At 44.2% G+C, this 23,964-nt stretch overlaps 1 protein-coding gene and 1 pseudogene across 3 annotated transcripts in view; one reads left to right on the forward strand and one right to left on the reverse strand.

Moving 5' to 3' along the window:
- ARHGAP25 (Rho GTPase activating protein 25) overlaps positions 1-17,225 on the reverse strand; it is an 87,347-nt gene extending 70,122 nt beyond the window's left edge. For 2 of the 3 annotated variants that reach the window (XM_066378090.1, XM_066378089.1), the window contains exon 1: positions 16,874-17,225. Coding sequence is in view for 2 of the 3 variants with exons in the window: in XM_066378089.1 (XP_066234186.1) it covers positions 16,874-16,934 (61 nt within the window). In the remaining variant the exon portion in view is untranslated. Of the gene's footprint in view, positions 1-16,592; positions 16,691-16,873 lie in introns of those variants that run through there. The other variant, XM_066378088.1, reaches the window with a different exon arrangement.
- Positions 17,226-22,554: 5,329 nt separating this feature from the next.
- On the forward strand, positions 22,555-23,203 carry LOC136398476 (large ribosomal subunit protein uL18 pseudogene; annotated as a pseudogene).
- Positions 23,204-23,964: the final 761 nt, after the last annotated feature.

Genomic DNA, 23,964 nt, shown 5'->3' on the forward strand with positions numbered 1-23,964 from the left:
ATATCTGGTCACTTGGGAGCTTATCAAAATCCAAATACCTAGATTACACTCTTTGCCACTTAAAATTAGTATTTCTGAAGTGCAGCCAAGACAGCAGAATATTTTAAAACCAGCCTAGGCAATTCCCATGGGCAGCCAAGTTGGGAAAGCAGTGATTTAGAAGAGGGGTAAGGGAGGTTGAGCTCAAGAGACTGGTTCTACCTTCTCATGATTCCTTTGAGTCCTGGAGTAATTGTTCTGACCAGCAAAACTATCAACACATGGCAGTACTGGGGATTTTGCAGAAAATCAATTAAGGGCCATGAAAACTGGAAGCAGGACAATGGTTAGGAGGCTTGCAGTGTAATCTGGGCCTGAAACACAGATAAGACAAGTAGACCGATATGAGAGACTGTAAGAGATAGAATTAAGAGGACCGGTGTGCACTTTTTGGTGTAGGAAGAGGTCCTAAGGTTGAGGACTGGCTCAACAGTGACCCAGTTCCTGGGATGCAAGGTGGAAGAATGTCAGCGTCAGCTATGTAATTTGTAAGGACCACTGCAAAGTGAACATGTGAGTCCCCTTGTCCAAAAATTAGTGACTTTCAAGATGGCAGCAGCAAAACATTAAACCAAACTTGAACCCTTCTGAGCTTGTGACTACACAGGTTGTACATTCATACAGCCAGCCCTGGGAAGGGGATATCGGCCACTTGATAGAGCAAAGAGGAGTAGGCAATAGAAGGGCTGCATGGAAAGAGACAACCAGAAATGAAAGGCCACTGGCCTGATGACTTTTTGGAGGAAACACAAAAGTGTTAGCTAAAGTTACTGCAGAGATTTTCCTCCTGGCCGCTTAATTCTTATGGAAGATTTGAACTGCAGAAGTGTGTTCCCGAGGGGTATGGGTTGCCCAGGCAATCACTGGCTGCCGGGGTGGCAGTGGTACCAGAGACTCTGAAGAACACGTGTTTGGTGAAGGAGTTTACGGAATGGCCACTCAAGGTGGAGACATTGACGGAGTTGTGTGCAAACTGCAGTGGTGACATAAACCAATATATCAATGAGAGTTCAGTACAAGAAGTAGGAGCTACCTTAGAAGGATTATGATCTTATTAGGATTATTATTATTACAAGGATTATTACTATATGTGGTTGACAAGCTTATGAAATATTTGGAGGAGCTGAAGGAGTAGGCACTGGGCCCCTGGAACACCTGCTAGAGAAATACAAACCAGAGTCTCTCTTCACCTTGAAGGCCACCACTGGGGAAATTCCACAGGTAAAACTCCAGCACAGTTACTATTGTCACTGCCCTTTGTGCCAGGATGCTGGAATGTGAACACTGGAGCTCTGCTTTTTGGATACTTTACATGCTCCAATCTGTGTGCCAGCAGCAACACCAGGAAAAAGCCACAAGAAGATGTTCACACTCTCTTCCACCTTCTACATTTCATATGAGTGAATCCAATGGGCAGAATGTAATCTATTTCTAAATTCTTAGCTGCAAGGGAGTCTGAGAAATCTTAGTTTTGACTTTCCGATCTCTCCAAAGCGGGGAAAGAAAGAAGGACATTTGAGTGACATAGTTCAGAGTAAAAATCATAGCCTGTTTTGTCGTCAGTAACTGCCGAAGAGCATAATTACTTTCTGGACATGTTTTGAAAAGCTCAGTTTAACTGCTGGTGGATGGGTGGTGAGTCAACCGTGAGGTTTTGAAGAGTGTCATTCCGAACTGCACAACCTATTAAAGCTTCTTCTCTCTTCTACTCACCTCACATTCTCCACTGTTACCTCCACCTTTTTCTAGACCCCCTCCATCCAGTGTCTCTGTCTTTTTTCCTTTTTCTTTCTTCCTTTCCTTCTTTCCTTTGCTGCTCCTCACCCTTTATCTCAGCTACCCACTTCTATGAACTGACCAAATGAAAACATTAATGTAGAACTTTAGTATTTGTATTTCCTGAGTAAAGCTGCCTTGCGCCTGAGTTAGAAGTCCCCTGGATGTTAAAGACGTTAAAGAGAGGAATTTGGAAGGAGAGTTGAGCTGGCAAGCATGGCTTCCCCAGACCTCTCCGTCTTAAGGGAAGAAATTCTTTGGCCACACTTGAGTTTCAGACATCATGAAGACTTTGATTATAGGAGCAAGAAGTATCCCTTGTGACCCTATCCAGAAATCTTAGCTCTGTGACTTAGGTACTGACCTTTCTCCAGAATAGCTGAATACTCAGTCACCTACATGCTGTTCCAAATGAGCTTCAAAAATCAAGTTTTACTTCCTTCTCCACAAGATAGAATTGCCTCTCTGGATCAAACCATTCCTCAACACCAATAAAGGCAGTAAAAAACATACACTGGTCTCATTCTAACTTATTTCAGTTCTCTGGGGTAGAAGAAAGTGAGCAAACCATTTCAATCACCTACTATATGCCAGACACTGTTCTTGGTATGATGATCTAGAAGTGAAGGAAACAGACAAAGCTCTGCCTTCAAGAAGCTTATAGTCTGGGGGGTAGGGGTGGGGAATGATACTATAGACATGCAAACAAATGGATATTAATTCAGTTACAAAAAGTGTTATAAAGAAAATAAGCCGCCCTGGCCGGTTGGCTCAGTGGTAGAGCATCGGCCTGGTGTGTAGAAGTCCCAGGTTCGATTCCCAGCCAGGGCACACAGGAGAAGCGCCCATCTGCTTCTCCACCCCTCCCCCTCTCCTTCCTCTCTGTCTCTCTCTTCTCCTCCCACAGCCAAGGCTCCATTGGAGCAAAGATGGCCCGGGTGCTGGGGATGGCTCCTTGGCCTCTGCCCCAGGTGCTAGAGTGGCTCTGGTCGCAACAGAGCGACGCCCCAGAGGGGCAGAGCATCGCCCCCTGGTGGGCAGAGCGTCACCCCCTGGTGGGCATGCCGGGTGGATCCTGGTCGGGCGCATGCAGGAGTCTGTCTGTCTCTCCCCGTTTCCAGCTTCAGAAAAATACAAAAAAAAAAAAAAAGAAAGAAAAGAAAAGAAAATAAGCCTGACTAGGCAGGGAGCATCGGACTGGGATGCCGAAGACCCAGGTTTGAGACCCCAAGGTCGCCAGCTTGAGCGCGGGCTCATCTGGTTTGAGCAAAGGCTCTCCAGCTTGAACCCAAGGCCACTGGCTTGAGCAGGGGGGTTACTCGGTCTGCTGAAGGCCCATGGTCAAGGCACATATGAGAAAGCAGTCAATAAACAACTAAGGTGTCGCAACAAGAAGCTAATGATTGATGCTTCTCATCTCTCTTCGTTCCTGTCTGTCTGTCCCTATCTATCCCCCTCTCTGACTCTCTCTCTCTCTCTCTGCCTCTGTAAAAAAATAAAATAAAAAATAAGAGAATGGGACAAAGAGAAATTGGAGTGGGAGGGGCTATATTAGATACTGTGGTCAGGAAAGAAGAGATAATGCGGTCTTTGACGAGAGCATATTTGAACTGAAGCTAAAAGGAGTGGAAGAAAGCCCATGGTTGAGATTGCGGAAGGGCATTTCAGAAAGAGCAGCAGACAGATCTCGAGGCAGCCTTGAGCACTGAGTGTTTAAGGAGCTAAATGATGAGTGCGGCTGAAGGGCAGAGCGAGAGGAACGGAAGAGTGGAAGATGGTTTCGGAGAGAGGGACAGGGGTCAGATCCCACAGGTAGGGACCATTAGTTTGAATTTCATTTCAGGTATTATGAAGGTATTAAACAAGACATAACATAACTTGATTTCTACTTTTAGAAGATTTTAAGTCTAGCCACAGTGCAGAGAATATAACGTGCAGGACAAGAGTCGAGGCAGGAAGACTAGATAACAAATAATTGCAGGCAAGAAGTGATGGTGTGTATAGCATCAGAGATGATGGAAATCATCAGATGGGAGACCTAATCAGTAATGGACCCGAAAGTTTCTCCTGGTGGATTTGATTCAGGGTGGGAGAGAAGAGATGAACGGAAGATGACTGTAGGTATTTAGGCTGAGCAACTTTCCGAACGTCAGTGTCTTTTATTAGGGTCAGGTAAGCTGGGTCAGGAGGACTGGGAAGAAAATTCATTCTGAATTTTGTGCTGGACATACTAGGTTAGAGAAGCCAATGAGACATTCAAGTAGAGGTGTTGAGCAGTCTAGATCCCAGCAGGGAAGTTAATGCATAAAAAAATGCACATGGAATTTAAAACCGTGGGAAGGGATGAGGTCACTCAGTGAGTGAAGGTGAATGAAGAGAAGAGGACAAGGTGACTGAGCCCTGGGGCCACAGCTGGCTTCACAGACATGCACTGTGCAGTCACCTTGGGCCCCACACCTAGGCGACCTTTGTGCTTGGCTTAATGCTCTGCTGTCACCATCTTGAAATTCTTACTAATTTGGAACAAGGAGCTCTGTGTTTTCATTTTGCACCAGGCTCCACAAATGATGTAGCCAGTTTTGCTTGGAAGACTTCAAAGTTAAGAGGTCTGGTGAATGAGAGGACTCCTTGAAAGAGGACTCAGAAACAGTGGCCAATGAGGTGAGAGGAAGCTAGGGAGTTGTGTTGTCAAGGAAGCCTTTGAATTCTTTCAAGGAGGAAATGGCTGTGTGTCAAACACTGCAGAGTAGTGCAATGAGAAGAGCAAGGGGAGTCCCCCTTGGCTTGCTAAGGTATGGATTCCTAGTGAATTTGGTGAGGACCTTATTGGTAGGGTGGCGTGCACTGATGTTTAATTAGGTTGACTGCAGAATGAGCATTGACCAGGTCCACCACTGACATTTGAGACCCTGTGACAAGAATAGAAAGAGGCCACATCTTGCGCCCACAGTCCATTCTATTCCCACCTCCAGCTCCATTTCTCATAGTGAGGGGCCTTACACACATCCATGGACACATCAGCTCAAACACCCAAGCCGTGTTCTGGACCTCCCTGCAATCAAACATCTGCAGAAGATCATTGGAGGGACCCAGGAAAACATTTGTGTGGACCCTGAAAACAGCTCTGGCCTATAGGGAATTTCATAGTCCCAAGCAGTCTAGAAGGCAAGCAGGGCACAGGCGATAGGTGACCACATCCCCCTGGCCAGATTCCTTGCCCTGTGAAGAGGAGGAATACAGCTGAAGCATGACCCTCTCAGGTGTAGACCTCTAGACGGGACCCTCATTGCCCAGCGCTAAGGGTAGGACTGGAGGTGAAGATGTAGGTAGATGAGAGCATTTGGTAGCAGAAAAGTTAAAGAGTTCTCATCCAGTTAAACATATTTTTCTTTATGAAATATAAAAGTGAGAATGATGGCGGGAGGAGGTGGTAAGGCCTTGAGGAGAGAAAAAAATACGTTTTGGGGGAAATGAAAGTAAATTTATTAGGTAGGCATAGCAGGCTTGTCTGGCTCTGTTGAATGTCTACCTAAGATGAGTGGTGACAAATTTTAAGTAGTCCAGGAAGCTCAGTGACCTGGTTGTCCCCAGCCGTGCTCAGCTGCCCAGGCACAGGCACCGAAAGGGCAGAGCATGAGTTTAAACAACTGGCTATGGCAGAGAAAGGAGGGGCAGGGGTTTTAAGGGTGTTTTTTTAGCAGTCCAGCAATGCCAGAATGAAGAACCCACGCACAGAGGACATAATCGATGGCTGATAGTGAAATAGTCACAGAACCAGAGAAGCAGCAGCTCACTGAGATCAAAGAATGGCTGGAGTGAGTGAGCTAGGTGCGTAGTGCCTGGTGGTCACAGCATGGGAAGTCTGAAAACAAGATTTCAGAGATGGTCCAATTACAGGGATGATAAGGTTTAATCATGAGTATGAGCATCTCAGCTGGTTGGCGGAAGTCGTGTTGGAGGCCATCAAAGGAGAAATACTACCAATAACAAAACAACAAACAACAATTTGGGCCAGGCACTATGCTAAGTGTCTTCTAAGTGGCTTTTACACACATTACTTGATTTTTATAACAAGGCTATAAAGTGGTTAGGATAGTTGCTCCCATTTTTCAGATGAGAAAACTGAGACATGGAAATATTTAAGCTACTTTGCCCAAATTCAAAGAGTTGATTATAGGCGAGCTGGAAATCAAATCCAGGCTTATCTGACTTTCCACACACACACACACACACACACACACACACACACACACACTCATGTCTGGCTCCTTAGTGAAGTTGATGTGTGTATGTGTGTGTATCTTCTTTCAAGAAACCTCACTTTTTATCTGTAAAGACACAAATATGACTAAATCATCACTCACTTTCATTATAATGCTGGGCATTTTAGACCACAGAATGATGGATATGAGGATAACTGTGTTAATCTCAAACTGATTAAATCCAGGACTTTCAGAGAAACACGGGAAACAGACCTATTTGATCAGTAGAAATACAACTACTGTACATTGTCTGTGGGCGCCCTCTGTTGGCCATTAATCAGAATAGCAATCTGGGATTGGAAACCTGATTGGGTTTTTTGTTGTTGTTGTTGTTTTGGATAGTACAGGCTTTAATTAACAAGTTAAAACTTGCCCCTTGTATATATTTAGAGGATATAGCTCACATGGGGCAAGGAAACGTTAGTTACAGAGCAAACCTTACTAAGGTTTTTAAATGCCATAGTTGCAATGACATCACTTATGAACTGATTCTCTTTAGTGGGAGAGTCCTGGCTTCCCTCTGAGTGTCTCTACAATGAGACTTTTAGTTATTTGAAATCAAGAGCTTAATCTTTTTTTATCTTCTCACATCCTGAGCCTAGTGTTCAAAAAGTATGTGTCAACGAACATAGAAGGAAAATGAGCAAAGTGGTATAGTATAATTCCACAGAAGAAAGTGGGAGGAATCCTACTCGAGCACTTCAGGAAAGCTTCCAGGAGGTGGGTGGTGGTAGCCATGGTGATAGGGAGGGAGTGGGAGAGTTAAAAAAGAAAATCAGAAAGTAGCATGGCAAACCTAGGGGCCAGGCAGAGATCCCACAGGGCAGGGACTTTCGTGTGATTCTGAAAAGAAGCACCTGTCAGGTGTGGCTCCCAATCCTGCCAAAGAAAGTATGAGCGAGAATAAAAAACATCATGAGCACCGATGGAGGAAACTGACATGGTAGATTCAGGTAGACTGAAGAAAGAATTTAAAAGGACTTCTGACTTAGGTATTGAAAAAAAAAAAACAATTTAAGGTTTTAAATTTTTTTCCCATAATTGCACTTTTTTTTTTACCTTAAACTGTGTGAGCTCACTGGAAATTCAACTTAGCAGATATACAGAGCAGCTATCACAATGATGGCATTATTTTCTCAAAATATCTGGTTTTCTCAGATATAGAGCCAACATGACTTCCCTGGTTTCCATACTGTCTCATATCTCAGGAATCCCCTGAGTCTGAGACAAATTGGGATGACTGCTCACCCTCGCTGAGCTGGAGAACTGGGAATGGCTCAGAAAAACATCAGTGCCAAATGACAAGAAGGCAGGATGGTCTCAGAACAAAGCACAAAGGATCTTGGCTGAGAATGGACTTGAGGTGACAACCATAGTCTGTGCCTATCATTACCATAACCTTGGGTTGTGCACATGGTGAGATTTCTCCCCCATCAGCTACAGCTTTCTGGGTTCTAAACGACCAAAGGCACAGAATGAAATGTGGAAGGACAGTGGAAGGGAAGGGTGCATTCGCAAGAGCCCTTGCACAGCAATAGCAGAACTTGAGGCCCAGGAAGATGGTGGTCTCATTCGAAGGTTCTGCTGTCTCCTCACAATTATATATGAAAATAAAGATCTGAAAATGAATAGCAGGCCACGTGCAGTATTCTTACCCAAAAAATTTATAAAAACTAGTCGTCTGCTGCTGTAACCCATGTGTAAGTGGTCACAGACATTAAACATTGACCCCAGTGAGACCCAAACAACATTCAACTTCACTTTAGTGGCCGGAGGAATCTGTGACAGTGAGAGAGGTTAGCTGCTCGGAGGAAGTGGCCACTCAGTAAGGAGGAAGGAGAGCGGGTCTTCCAGGAGACGCACAACCCAGAGTCTCTCTTCCCACCCTAAGTTAAAGAAGTTTGAGGAACTGCTCCCATCACAGTAGCACAGAGACGGCAACATCTCTACAGCGGACATTCTCCAAGGAAACTTATCAGAAGCTTCTCATTATTCTTATTAGAAAGCCACAAGTCAGTCACTTTACTGATTCAGGAATGAAATGGCAAAAGAAAGAAAGAAGGAAAGAAAGGGAGGAAGAAAGGAAGGAAGGAAGGAAGGAAGGAAGGAAGGAAGGAAGGAAGGAAGGAAGGAAGGAAGGAAGGAAGGAAGGAAATCAAAAAAGGAATAAAAGAAAAAAACTACTATAGCTCCATAAACATAATTGATAAAATCTGTATGCATTAAGGACGGCATATTCAAACATTGGGGGTAAGAGGAGCAGAAACAAGGCATGGCCAGTCAACCACAGAGCAGCGAGTTGGTTGTGGGCCAGGAAAGTGGATCAGCAGGTGTTGTAAAGACAATTTCTCTAAAGAAAAGAAATAACTAAACTGGATGAAGATAAAGCCTAGCACTGCTCTCACCAGTGACTTGGTTAGAAGGAATTGATTTCATATGTGCATTGTAGCAATGTCCAAAGTGGTGACATGACAGCTGATATTTATGAAGCACATCCCAATGTGCTGTTATGTGACGTGTTTGACAAAAATCATCTCCTTTAATCTCATAATAACTATGTGGGTTAGTACTATGTGCCCATTTTACAGATGAAGAAACTGAAGAGAAAGGTCACAGAGCTAGTACTTAGAGATGGTGGGATTCAAGTTTAGGCAGTCTGACTCCAAAGCTAACTTTCTATTACACTATATATAGCTGGCTCATTTTGTTGTAGCTATTTCAGACTTTGTAAAAAAATTCTTTTCAATAAATTTATACAATTATTTAAAAATATTTTTAAAATTCTCTCTCAGTCTCAAAATCTTTATACTGTAGCACTTCTTCTTTCACTTTGAAGTTCCCAAACCAAGAAGGAAGCATACAGTGCTCATAGAACAGTGTTTTCATTTATGAACTAAAAATTGTAATGTCCACTTGCTACTACTAAGAATGAAATCTACCCCCAGGATATCTGAGGAGTTGTGTGTACTGTGTGTACTGATATAATTCATATATTTACACACTCTTCTTAAAAGAAAAGATTAAATGGGCTTTTCAGAAACAGAAAATTTATTTGCAATCAAGGCACACATTTATCTCAAGAGCAAAAGAAATCACAACATCGTGACTGAGTATCAGTTTAGCTCTGAGCTTCCATTTGACTCTGAGCCTCATGGCCACCAAGACAAAATGAGAAACACAGTAAGTTGCATAACTGCCTTACCGGAATGGAGGAAGCATGGCAGTCCCTCAAAGGAAACAGTATTTCTTAGCACTGAATTCTCAACAAATTTTCTCAGAGCCACACATAGGAGAATCGCTGGCCTTGTCCATTCCTTGCTCTCATATTTACAACACACTCGGGAACAAATTTTATGAAGAAAAAAAAATGAGGGCATAAGCATAACTCAGTGAACACATACTGTGAGGGTGTCATGGTAATATAGTTTGATCTGAGGCTGGAAATGAGATTATCTATAAGAAAGGAATTGTGTGTTTGCTGAACACCTAACGTGGGCTATGGGCATGAAATATTTTCATCTTAACTTACATATTATTAATCCTATTTAATAATTAAATTGAACAACTTGCCCTGGGATTCACTGCAAATCAGCAGAAGGGCCCCAAGTCCATGCCCTCTTTGCTGTACCACACACCTTCCTACCCTCCCACCCTCCCATCAGTGAGCAATTCGTCCCTTAGACAATCTTTTGTCAATGCTGCTCATTACAGGCAATTCGAGTTTACTGTCTCTATGGAGGGCCTAGAGAACTGGTGTTGAATATTACTGGTTAAGGACAAATTTCTTTATTTAAAAACAAGCCATCTGTTGGTAGAGTTGATTCATATCATAAAGGTTCAGGAGGCCTTGGCCAGTTGGCTCAGTGGTAGAGCATCGGCCTAGCATGTGGAAGATCTGGGTTTGATTACCGGTCAAGGCACACAAGAGATGCGACCGTCTGCTTCTCCCCCTTCTCTCTCTCTCTCTCTCTCTTCTCCTCCTGCAGCCATGGCTCAATTGGTTTGAGCACATCAGCCCTGGGCACTGAGGATGGCTCCTTGGAGCCTCCACCTCAGGTACTAAAAATAGCTTGGTTGCCAGCATTGGCTCCAGATGGGGGGGTCATCGGGTAGATACCTGTTGGGGTGCGTGCCAAGAGTCTGTCTCTGTCTTCCCTCCTTTCACTTAAATTAAAAAAAAAAAAAGGTTCAGGAGTATTCACTAGCTCACCTCAAAGGAAGCCCATAGTCTCTAGAGCTATAAGCCTCTAAGATTAAATAGCTTGAGAAAGGATTGTTATACTGTCCTTCCAGTGATTTACAGACTTAGGGAGCCCCAGAGGACAAAGGCTAAAGCATGGGTAGGAATCAGGTGGTAATAAGGGAGCCCAGAGTAGAGAGGGCTCCAGGCAGACGAGGAAAAGCAAGGAACTGAAAAAGGGAAGATGTGAGTGATGTCTGGAGTGTGAGTGTGTGTGTACCCAGGGAAGCGAGTGTGGGAAGAGATGCGGGCAGGTGAGCAGGGCAGGGTCATAAAGACTTTCCGTTTAATCCCTTCACAAGGAGGACCTACACAGTATCGCAAAGTATTTTCTTCCCCAAAGAAAGAAAGAGACTGTGTCCAGAAGAACCAGTGTGAGAAAATGGCAAGGCCTGGACTCACAGAAGAACATACATGTCTATCCTAAAGTAAAAAAAAATGCCAGTGATGTGGAGAACAGCGGAGGGCCAGCTCGGCTCAGAGGCACCCCGGGGCTCCCACGCTGCTCTCAGCCAGTGCGGGGCTCCATGGTGGGATGTTCTGCCCTGTGTGTGCGCCCACTAGCCTGTAGCCCTGCAGAAACAGAGAGCAGAGATACCTGTATATCTGACCGCCAGCTCTATGGGTATAACTTCTTTTTCGTAAGATGATTTTAGGTTTTTTAAAATATGTTCAAAGGGGGGGGACTTACAAGGAGAAAAATGGTGATGAGTAAAGCATAAGACAAGAAATGTGAAATTATTTTCTCTCCTTGTCACTTCCATATCTCAGTTCCCGTCTGGGGAGTCTACAAATTTACGCAGCACTGCCTGGATGGGATCACTCCGACTGCCCTGGGCTCCCCGCGGGTCTCCCACGGTGTTTTCCTGGCTCTCCACCGTGCCCTTTGGTCTCAGTCACTGTGGCCACAGCGGGGGCTTCACTTCAGCTCTTCACAGTCTCCCTCCTCTTGCGTCCCAGCAGCCAACTGCAGTGCTGCCTCGTGAGAAGTTACACTGCTTTCCTGTCAGTCTTGTGTGTGATGGAAACATCCTCACCAACTCACTCTTCTCAACTAGTCCTAGGATCTTTTAACACCCCTGGAGCAGGCATTCATTAGCTCAAAGAACTGCGCTCCAGCTCCAAAGGGGACAGTGGTGTCTCTGTGTTCTCCCAGTAGATGCTCTGTGCGCGTGCTTTATAAATGGAAGCCACCGATGGCAGACTCCCACACGTGGAGGGTCCTTGTGGCTATGTTTACCAGGCAGGACCGTGTGGCACCTCACTCCAGAACCCTCAGCAGAGGCACGTGCACAGAGCCCTGGGCTCACCTCCACCAGCCGACCCAAGGCACTTTAGCTCCCCCTCTAACACAAAGTACAGGCTGTACTTTGTCCATGAGTGATCAAGAAAACAGGATTTTACCTGACCAGATGGTGGCTCAGTGGATAGAGCATCGGACTGGGATGCCTAAGACTCAGGTTCGAGACCCCGAGGTCCCCAGCTTGAGCGCGGGATCATCTGGTTTGAGCAAAGGTCACCAGCTTGGACCCAAAATTGCTGGCTCGAACAAGGGGTTATTCAGTCTGCTGAAGGCCCGTGGTCAAGGCACATATGAGAAAGCAATCAATGAACAACTAAGGTGTCGCAATGTACAACGAAAAACTAATGATTGATTCTTCCCATCTCTCCATTCCTGTCTGTCTGTATCTATCTATTCCCCTCTCTGACTCTCTCTCTGTTTCTAAAAAGAAAGAAAGAACGAAAGAAAGAAAGAAAGAAAGAAAGAAAGAAAGAAAGAAAGAAAGAAAGAAAGAAAGAAAGAAAGAAAGAAAACAGGATTTTGACTTCCTGTCCTCACTCAAGATGGCTCTCTCTCCTGAAGTCTAAAATAACATCAGTCCCTGTCCTCCAAGTGGCTAGGAGGCTCTCACCCTGGCCAGTTAGAGACATGCACCTTTTGGAAAGAATTTAATTCATGCCTAAAAGTAATCCGGTGACAACAAGGGGACAGATATTTTTACTTGACAAGAAATAATGACAGGTATGGACCTTGAGGGGGTACCCCCTGTGTGGACGCTCACTGTCTGAGGAAGGCACATTCTTGTCCTTGACCCTGCTTGCACATGTGGAGACTTTTATGCATTAGGGACCAGGAGCTGCTCAGGGAGTCCAAAAGCTTCAGCCGTAGCCAACAGGCCAGACCAAATCAACAGACTGTAAGTTTTGCAAAGCTGAACGCTGAACATAAACCAGCTCACCCTGGGCTGCATGGTCTTAGGATCGTTAACCTGAGGGACCTGCCTTCCAGTGTTCAGATAAAGCAAGAAATATGCTCAAGCAGACTGACCTGGTCACTGTGGGGCTATGTCACTCTTCCAAAAAACAAAAAACAAAAAAACCCCACTATATCCTGGGCCTGGAGGCCTAGAGAGCCCACAGATGACTAGGTGTGGGTTCTGGCTTGTTCCCACCTCTGCAGTCAGTCCAGGCCTTGCAGCTGTTTGCTGAGAGCACGGGTCACCTGTAAGACCTGTGCCAGTGTGCCTGGCCAACACCTTGAAACTCCTTTTAGCTTTGGGTATAGAGTGGTTAATACTTGTTCATTATAGAAAACCTGAAAAATACTTATAAAATAATGATACCTAGGTGTGTGGGTATATTTCACCCATAAACCCTTCACCCATTGCTAAGTACTATTAACAAATTGTGTGCATTTCTCCCAGGTTTTTGAGAGTTTATTTACATGTTAATGTCTGTGTTCATTTTACATTCAATAATAAAATAAACTCACATGTACCTGTCACCGAGAGTAGGGACCTTCGAAGCTTCCCAAACACATCATTTCCCCCCCTCTTTTCTCTCCAGAGCCAACAACCACCCTGAATTTTAAATTAGTCAACTCAGTTTTCTTTATAGTTTTTCCAAACGCACATGTCACTTTTAACCTGAATATAATTGAATCCCATTCTGCTCTTTGGGGATATCTCTTTTCTCCCCAATATTAAGCAATTGTGATTCAATCTCACTTGAATGTACAACTATAATTAATTAGTTTTTGTTCTCATTAACATTTCATTTTATAAAGATACTAGAATTTATTTTTCCATTCTGTTATTGATGGACATTTGGGCTATTTTCTGTCTTCTGTTATTACAACAACACGACTAAGGAACTTCATACATCTGTTCTGGTCACATGCACAAATAGCTTCCCCAGGGGACAGGATCCAGAGTGAAGTGCCCACCTCGTAGAGTTTGTGTATCATCAGTTTCACCAAGCAAAGCCAAACTGTTTCCAAAGTGGCTGCAAACTCAGTGTGACTGAATACAATGTGGGTGGTCCTGAAATTCTCCCAGTAATCTTTCAACTAAACACTCCCAGGTGGAAGAGGACTTTCCTTGGATGGTCTATACCCTGTCAATAGAGCGTCTACGTGCCAGGCATGGGATGTCAGGCCCCTGGACAGGGCAAGAAAGGGTACTGTGTCCTGGAACCTCCCTCCAGGGTTCACAATGGAGTTAGAAAGACAAATATGTGAAAGAATAAGAGATTTGAATAACAGTGGGAAAGCAGTGGAAGGCTGTCTTGATTTTAATTGTTGTACTAAAATTGATGATAAAGGCTCAGAAAAAATGTGTGCTCTTGGTGGCACCTCAAGTCAAATCTGTTGGCTCTGTCTCCCTCCCTCCATCCCCACCCCAGCCCCACCCACCCACCCCCTCTCTGAGATGGAAGTCCAGCGGAGAGACCCTCCCCAGCTCTGAGACTTTCACTTTCACGTCAGCCCTGGCTCAGCACTTGTAAGTTTTGGGGTAAACTGGCACCAATTGCAAAAACAAAAACAAAAATAAAAACAAAAAACTGGGGCCTTTTTCTGGGCCACATAATAGATCAGTTTCTTGCTATTTTCCTAAGCAAGTGCTGAACCACGCATCCCTGGGCTGCTACCCATCCCCCTGAAGTTCTACCTTATTAAGAACCTCTTGAAAATTGACCTAGACAATGACTCATATAATAATATTTGGGTTTCACTCCCAAGTGTCCTTAAAGTCACACCATTTTGGTGATTATCTACTCCAGTGGTTCTCAACTATGGAAGATATCTCTCCTCAGACATCTGGTAATGTCTGGAGACATTTCTGTTTGTCACAAATGGTGGTGGTAGAAGGCTGTTATTATCACCTAGTGGGTAACAGTCAATGATGCACTAGCATGCTATAATGCAGAGGTTAGCCATCATTACTAATAACTACCCATCCCAAAATACCCATAGTGTCCTGACCTTCTCCTCACTAGCCCAGGCTGAAAAACCATAGGTCATTGGCTTCCCTGACATGACTCCCAGTTCCACATTTCTTCTTAATAGAAGTGAGCTTCTTTGACATACATAGTGGGGCAAAAGTAGATTTACAGTTGTAAGTATGAAAAATAATACAACAATAATAAATAATAAAACACAAGAATAAACTCTGGGTTTCATGTACTCACAACTGTAAACCTACTTTTGCTATACCATGTATTGTTAAGCCACATCTAGACACAAGGTTCTGTAGAGGGGACTGTGGTTCTATGGCTGAGTCAGTGATGAGCCTCTCCCCTTGTAGGACTCGGCTTAGAATCTGAATTCTCATCTATGTGACACTGATGAAAGGTATTCTGACTGTAGTCCAATCTCTCAGAATGACAAAGTTATAAATGACATGGATAATGACAAGGGCTCCTTTATATTTTATTATGCAATTATTTCTTATTAAATAGTAAGCACTAAATTATATCATCTGCTGATAATCAGTCATTGATTTCATCAATAAATATTTATTGTGGGCTCACCAGGACCAGGCACTGCGCTCAATTCTAGGTGAATGGTAACTCTCTGAGTCTGCTAATTTAGACCAGAGCTGCTACAACAGGACTTCTTTATCTGGTGGGATGGAGGGGTAAGTGCTTGTTAAACTGTGGAAGCTTGGGCCTCCCTCATTCTGATTTCACAAGTCAGGATGGTGCTCAGAATCTGCATTTTAGACAAGCACTCTAATGACTATGTTACAGGTTATCCAGGGGACCATGGTTTAAGAAACATTGGAAGAAAGCAAGAAATCTACACAACCTAATTCTAGGTCTGAGAGATAATGTGGTCATTTCCTATATCCCTGGAAAACAATCATTTAACCCTTTAATAAATAAATCATCTAGTCATCAATTGTCTCACATTTTTCGTTTTTACACAGAAGGTAAGACCCGTCAAACACGAATGGTGAGAGGGTAGGATGACCCCATATAAACAGAAGCAAGACACTTTCAAAGAACAGAACAAAAGAAGTTCTACTTCTAGAAACAAATCTATATGACATATAATAGAATGTAAATTAGCCAAATACATCTGTGTCAACAGTAGTTAGGAGAAGAATCTCTTGCTTATATAAGAGTTACACACACCACCTATTCTTGGACCAACATTAGCATGCCATGGTTCCTAGCTTGGTGAGGACTGCCAATCCTCCCTGGTTACCAAGGTAAATGACTTCTCTGGTTACTCTCAATTTTCTTTCAAATCTTTTCTCAGACCTATGTATTAATATTCTGTTATGTGACTTTGCAATGGATCGTTTGTTTTAGCATCACATTAAGCACCATTAGAAGACCAAATCAAAACCTTGTTCCAAGGAAACCTTTTCCAAGCCATTAGAAACACCTTAATACTTGTCTAATATCAAGGATGTTATCTCACCATATGGGTAGAAATATAAAACACAGGGAATCACTTTTGGCACAATTGATCTACCCTAAATTATGATGATCAATTTAATAATAGAAGAAACTCATAGAAAGAAACTCAAGATAACAATTATATCACAGATTAAAATCAATATGTCACTATCCTCATCAATGAGAAGAGCTAAGGATTAAAGGCCAGACAACTCAGAAAACAAACTAGCGTCCCTTAAGATAATTAATCTAAAGTGTATTGCTCTTTTTCAGCTCCACGATCTAAGAATTCCCTTCCATCCTGTCCCTTTAACTAAAATTGTCTTTATTATACTATACTTTAAATGTCTCCATGTTCCTGTCTTGTCTGCATTGTTTATTTTTGGCTGCAAGTTAACAGCCCCACCTCTACCCCAAGTCCGAAGAGAGGGCCTGGAGATCCGATGGGCTCACAAAATAGGCTACCTTGAGTTTAACCACAGGTCAAACACTTCAAAGGACTACACTCTCTGTGCTACTATCAAAATATGGGTAAATGTCCAAAGAGGAAGAAACGATGCCTCCATGATAAAGAGAGAAAAACTCACGGTTTTGTGTGTGATCTGTAGACCTCACCCATCCAAAGTAACCCCGATCCCACAAACCAGGGAACTCCATTCTACTGCCACCTCCAAACAAAAAAGACTCCCCTTGCAGCATTTGGGAACTTTGAGCCGACCACCGATCAACTTAAATGCAAATGTTCCCCCAAACCCGGATTTGCCAAGATCCCTTTTTTAGATAAACCATGCTCTCTGCAGACTGACATGCAAATGGTGGGTGCTCAAGTAGAAGAACCACAGAGACAGCGGAAAGACACCGGTCATACCTATTTTCCCAGCCTCTCCTTTCAGGTTGAAATCCCAGTTTCTTGGCAACTTCAGAGACATTATTGCTGCTGGTTCCGGTGAGCAGTCGGTTCAGTTGGCACCCTGCTCGCCAGTTCGAGCTGTCCCTCTGCCTGGAGTGTGTGTGTGTTCCCCTTTATGGTGGCTTCACAGGCGATCTTGGCTTTGAGAGGTTGATTTGCCCGTGCGTGTCCTCCTTTTGCTCAGATGAAATGTCCAATCATCTGTGACTGGGAGCGGGAACCCTAACCCCCACCAGACCTCTCCCACAGCCCCCAGGGGCTGGTGCCTCGTGAAGGGTTTACCCTGCCTCTCTTGCTTTCAGTTTTAGCAGAAATATCCCAGTTGACACTTCGCCCTGCGTCATGGGAAGCAAAGCTCCTATTTGAAAGAATCTCAGGCCTCATTGAGGCGAGGTCGTGATAAACAACGGCTGCCTCTTGGCTTTTTTTTTTTTTTAACTGTCTGCTTCCTTGCATTTGAGGAAGTGGTGGCTGTTCAGTGTCGATGATGCATTATGAGCACTTTTTCTTAAGAAAATGGTTTTTGGAAACGCTTGCCTAAGTAGAACAAGCGCTCTTGTGATATAAGGCTACGGCTTTGATTAAAAGTAAAAGAAAATTCCAATTCCAAGCCTCTTTCCATATACCTCTGAGCCCTCCTCTTCACCCAATGGATCAGGCATCCAAAAATGGTTGGTCAGACAACCAGCATTCCCCCAAAGTTACCTTCTGTTACAATTTTCCTGCTATGAGGACCACATGTAAGTTCTCCACCTGCTCAGGATAAAGGTTCCAAGTGACGTCAGCCTGATGTAGGAATGGTTGATGTATTTAGCCAGGATGCTTGCTTTAGACCAGAGACGCTCTCACATGTTAAAATGCTTCTTTGGCATTGTGTACAAGGGGTGGGTTTGGGAATCAGATCGTGGGATCAAAACTCAGTTCTTTCACTTCCTAGCTCTGCAGATTTCAACAACCCACTGAATCTCTCTGGGCCCCCATGTCCTCAGCAGTGGGACTGATGACGACCATGGCTGCACAGAGCTGTGAAGGCATTTAGTACCGAGCTTGACACACAGTGGCTGCACCACAAATGTTAAGTCAACCCTTATTCTTACTAGTTCAGTTCCGTGACAGGCTTTCATATGTTTAACTGAGTCACCCTAACCTAGTGATTAAGTATTTGGGACCCAGATTGCCTGTGTTTAAATCTTGGTTCTCATACTTTCTTACTGTGTGATATTGGACAAGATCCTTGACCACTCTGTGCTTTAATTTCCTTATCTGTAAATCAGGCAAATGATATGGCCTACTTCCTAGGGCTGGCATGAGGCTTTACGTAAAAGAGTCTCTGCTAGCTATCACACAAGCTACACATCCTTAGTCCGTTCATTTTTGGACTCTGCTAGATGACTCTGTCATACTTTCTTCTTCACTCCCACGTGTTCACCCTTTGTTGATGACCTGGCTTCCGGTTTCACTGAGAAAGTTGTTGCAGCTGGAAGAGAATGTCTGCAGGCTCCCACCACCGTATCTGCCCACCTCCCCACACGCAAGCCTGCACGCCCAGCGCCCTCCCCGTTCCAGGGGATGCACCGACTGCCGTCACTCCGCCTCGACTGCATCATCAATTTCTTCTTTCTCCTGGATCATTCTAGTCGGCATTCAAACTTATTGTCGTTCATCCCATTATTAAAGAGAAAAAGAAAAACACCTCTCTTGATGCCACTTTCCTCTTGGTTGACAGCACCATTTCTCTCCTTCATTTCTGAGCAAAGCTTTGGTACGAATAGTCTCTGTTTACAAATGTCTCAGCTATGACTGTCTCCTGAATCCCCTCTGTTGATGTTTTTGCCCCCATGACTCTACAGAATATATTTTTATCAAGGACATCGACAACATCCTTGTCACTAAACCCACTGTTCGATTTTCCACATCATCTCTGACTTCTCAGCTTTGGACACATTTTATTGTTGCCTCCAACTCCAAAGCCTCCCTCCTCTTGGCTCCAGAACCCCTCCCTGGCCTGACTGTCTGCCTGCCTTCCTGGCTGCTCCATCTCTCTCTCTTTGCTGCTGCCGTCTCATCTCTCTGACCTCTGCAAAAGCAAAAACCAAGACTCACGCAGGGACTTCTTTTCCATTCATACCCACACCACGGTGAGTCTGTGTCAAAGCTTTAACTGTCATATATCTGCTGATAACTCCAAGGTAGATTTCCAGCCCAGACCCCGCCCCTAGATCCCAAATCATACATATTAGATGTCTGTTCAGATATCTAATAGCCATCTCAAACTAAACATGTCCACGGCTTGTATCCAGGACACCAGGCTGAAGAACAGTGGTGGCCTGAGGCATATTCTTCTCATTGTGAATGAAAGGCATGTAAGAGGAAGAACCACTTAAAGCCTCTGGTCATAACATGTCTGCTCATATTCCAGTGGTTAACACACACCGTCTGGTCAAGTCCAAAGTCAGTGAGGACGGAAGTATACACAGCCCTGAGGGGGTGGGAGAAAGAAGGCAGTGAATATTTGCTGGTCAAGATTTCAATCCATCACACCAACCATTTTCCCAGCTACCCTTCAATCTCCCCAGAGGTGCTGGATTCCTCTGAACTTGACTGTGAAGCCCCCTCCCTCAGCATTAGTGCCTGCCAGACACAAACACCACTGGTCTTTTTCCCACCCTGACTTGGGTTGGGGGCAGTAGGTAGCTATCCTGAGCCTCAGCCCAGTGGCATCTTCCCCATCCGGGGTTTCAGTCCTGGGACCTTTAATTCAGGAACTCTGAAAATATTTTGAAGGTAGCATTTGGAAACATATAGAGAACTTCCTTTACTCTTTAGGGTAGGTTCCTGTAAGACTTGGAAAAACTCATGACTGATGGGGAAGTTGGTTGTGAAGGCTTGGAAAGGCAATTGGATGAAAAGGTCCCCTGGAAAGGCCTAGCCCACTGAAGGTCAGCCAGCTGCCTGGTGAGGGGTGGAGGGCGGCTCTCCACGTAGTGCCGCTCCCCTCCTCCTGATCTTCAGAAAACGAAGAACTCCATGTCTTGTCTGGTCCCAAAGTTTGAATCATCATCTGCAATAGCAAAAGTAGAAGAAAAAATTCATTCATCTGTTTGCTTACTGAATGCTAACCATTTCTTGAGGAAAGACTTAAACTCGCTGGACGTGAGAGGAATGTTCATAAGCAAACAGTCTTGGTTTCTGCTCCCATTCAACTTACAGTCTGTTGAGAGAGGAGAACAATTAAGTAAACAAGTAAATACAGCATGAGAAGGGTTATGGTGGGGGAAGTGTAGGGAGCTATGGAAGTTTATTTAAGAGAGACCTAATTGGGACTTGGGAAATGAGGGAAAGCTTCCTGGAGGAAGTGTCTTTTAAATTAAGGCTTAATGAATGAGTTATGGGAACAAGAGGTTGGAAAAGGTCTTCCAACCAAAGCAAACAGCATTCAAGAGTTACAGAGGCAGGAAAGAACTCATCAGGCTGCTTCTGGAAAGGATGAAAGGGTTGGGATGGAGGAGAGATGAAGCTGAAGAGACAGACACGGCTGGGCTGGGGCAGGGTCCCTGGTAAGCCTTGGTGGAGGGTTTTGACTTTACCCTAGAGGAAACAGAAGCCAACGAGGTTTTTATTGGGGTCGGGATGATGGGGCTGTAGCAGATACCCAGGTGAGAGTGCGCGTGAGGGAGAAGCTCCGCAGCAGTGTGCAGGGAAAGAAGGGAAAACAGCACAAGGGTCATTCAGGCGGTAGGACTTAGAGTCCCGGAGAATTTCTACGGGAGGAAAAGAGATGCACACTGTCTGGCTCCAGTCCCTTGAGGGCTGGAGTCTACAGTCCTACAGATGGGGAGTGCACAACATCAAGGGCTGCTGATGAGGAGCAGGGAGGGTGTTGAAGTGCCCCAGGGAGAGAATGTTGGGCTCAGCTGAGGGAATGCTGTGCTTAGAGACTTGAGTACAGATGTCCGGCAGGTGCGTGAGCCTAGTGCTCAATAGACAGATTTATTTATTCATTCACTCATTTACTCCATAAACATTTCTCCAGGACTATGCTGGATGTTAGTAAACAAGGATGATTAAGAACCTAACCCTGGAATGAGCCATGGGAGCGAAGTGTAAACATAACAGTGATGCTGTTCAAGGTACAAAAGTAGTGCACGCATAGGGTAGGGAGAGAGCAGGGAATGGCAAGTTCTGTCTGAGTGGCCAGGGAGGGCTTCCCAGGGAGGGGGACCCAGGAGAGAGCAGGCAAGCAGGAAGCAAGGTGGGGGCATGGAAGAGGCTGTTCGGGCAGATGAAATAGCAGACAGCTGCTACAATAATGAGTCCGTTTAGGGAAGTCCAGGAGCGGTGTGTGGATAAGGATTCTGGGTAAGACTGGAGGAGGGCGCTGCAGAGGGGGCAGGGCCGCCGGGCTGAGGGGTTGGACTCTACCCTGAAGTGACAGTCATTGGAGGACTTTTTAAACATCTCTTTTTGTGTTCTTTTTACCATTTTAGAAGTCTGTATAACTTTTAAGTAGGCATTAAAAAAAATAAAAATCACTGTTACCATTTAATATGTAAAGAAAGATTTTCTCATTCCCAGTCTCCATCTCTCTTACTCTTTCTGTTTGTGTGCATATGTAGTATGTGTATGCATATACAGTTATATGTATTTTTTTAACTTTATTAAAGAATAATTGAAGAGTGTAATTTTATACAGGAGGTCCTCGGGTTATAACAGTCTTGACATATGATGTTTCAAGTTTATGATGCTCCCTCCCATAAAAACTTTTAAAAAATGAGACATGAGTGTTTCAGCTTACGCTATTCGCATCATACTTACGAACTACATAGGCAAACTAGTTTGGTTGTGTCTGACAGAAGAATACGCAGTAATACAGCATACGAGTGAGGGAGTTGGCGTTTCCCAGCACGCTTACCTACGCCATTTTGGACTGTTAAAAGTGCAAGTGTTCCCTTTGTGTTAGGATAGGATGTATTTTGACTTACATCAAAATTTGGGTGCATCACTGTGATAGGAAAGGAACTGTGTTGCAACCAAAGACCCCGTGTATATTTAAAGTATACAATGTAATAATTTGATACACATATACATTGCAGAATGATTACCAAAACCAAGGCAAGTAACACATCATCACTTCATATAGTTATCAGTTACCTTTTTCTTGTGTGTATGATGAGAATCCTTAAAATCCACTCTACCTTAGGCAACTTTATGTACACAGTACCATATTATTTATTAACTATAGTCACCATACTGTACATTACATTCCATATGCATGTATTTTAAAATAAAAAAAATAGTGTATGTTATGTTATAAGCTGTTAAGTTTTCTTGACCAAGAAACAGATGTCATGAAACATTTTCTAAAACATCATTATGAAGGACCTCATGGTTTTTAATTATATGGTGAGAGCCAAATATAATCAACAAATCTGTTATCACTGAGCATTTGCAATGTGTACAAATTTTCATACTATTCTTATACATATTGAGGTTAATTCATTCTTCCCCTCCGCACCCCCAGGTGAATTCTTAGAGGTGGAAATGTGGGAACATGGACTAAGAAAATGTAAAGACTCGTCCATGGGCTCCGGCCCTGACCCCCACCGGAGCTTTGCTGCGGGGGCCTCCGAGAGCCGCAGACGCGTTTCTCTGCTCCACATGATGGGATTTGTTAAAGCTGTGAAAAATAAGGCCTACTTCAAGAGATACCGAGTGAAATTTAGAAGACGATGAGAGGGTAAAACTGATTACTATGTCCAGAAACACTGGTAATCCAGGATAAAAATAAGTGCAACACACCCAAATACAGGGTGATTGTTAGTGTGACCATAGAGATATCATTTGTCAGATTACTTATGTGCACATAGAAGATGGGATGGTTTGTACAGCTTATGCTCATGATCTACCAAAGTATGGCGTGAAGGTTGGCCTGATAAATTATGCTGCAGCTCGTTGTACTGGCCTGCTGCTGGCCCACGGGCTTCTCCACAGGTTTGGCATGGACAAGATCGATGAAGTCCTGTGAAAATGACTGGTGAGGAATACAATGTGAAAAGCATCGATGGTCAACCTGGTACCTTCGCCTGCTGTTTGGATGCAGGGCTTGCCAGAACTTCGACTGGAAATAAAGTTTTAGGGGCCCTGAAAGGGGCTGTGGGTGGAAGCTTTTCTATCCCTCACAGTACCAAACAATTCCCTGGTTATTTCCTGGAGGAAAGCTATTCTGTGGATCATGGGATTAGAGAGAGAAATGTCTATCTAAATGAAAAATCTGTTTCCAAAGGATAATAACCAGGAAAGAACCAGAGCAAATCAGGGGCAAATGTCCCTCCCCCCATAATACCTCCTTTGAGCCACTCTTACAGATTACATTATATTAGGTGAAGTTGCTGATACTTGAGTGCTTTCAAGCATAAGGACAATTTTATATGGTTCAACATAAGATGCTCATTCTGCTTTCTGCCACTCATTTACTCCATGAATGTCAAATAAACCGTTTACCTATTATGTACCAAGCACTGTTCTAGGAGTTAGGAATATGGCCAAAAGCAAGACAGACAAAAAAATTCCTGCTTTCTGAGGATTATTCTAGTGAGAAGCAACAGACATACACACAATAAACCAGTGTGATACGTTCACAGCGGTGAGTGCCGTGGAGAAAAGTGAACGTGCTGTGGAAAGGGACGAGAGTTCCAGGGTTCAGGAGGGGTGGCTCCAGTTTTAAATGGTGGGACAGTGTGACATTTAAGTAAAGACCTGGAGAAAGTGAGGAGTAAGCCAGGTAAATATCTGTGAAAGAACCTTCCAGCAGAAGGGAGAGTGAGTACAACAGCCCCACGAGAGGTGGGAGCAAGCCAAGGACCACCCTCAGCGGGGAGACCGTGAGCCTGGAGCAAAGGGAAGAAGGAAGAGGTTGTTCGGAACAGACCTGATGATGTCACCGGAGACAAACTGTACAGGGCTCTCTAGGGCCTGTCCATGATTTGCTTTTACTTGGAGTGAGGCTTTGAACAGAAGAGTGACTTGACTTGACCTGTGCTTTTAGATCA

Source organism: Saccopteryx leptura, chromosome 3 (genome assembly GCF_036850995.1).
Source record: "Saccopteryx leptura isolate mSacLep1 chromosome 3, mSacLep1_pri_phased_curated, whole genome shotgun sequence".
NCBI lineage: Eukaryota > Metazoa > Chordata > Mammalia > Chiroptera > Emballonuridae > Saccopteryx > Saccopteryx leptura.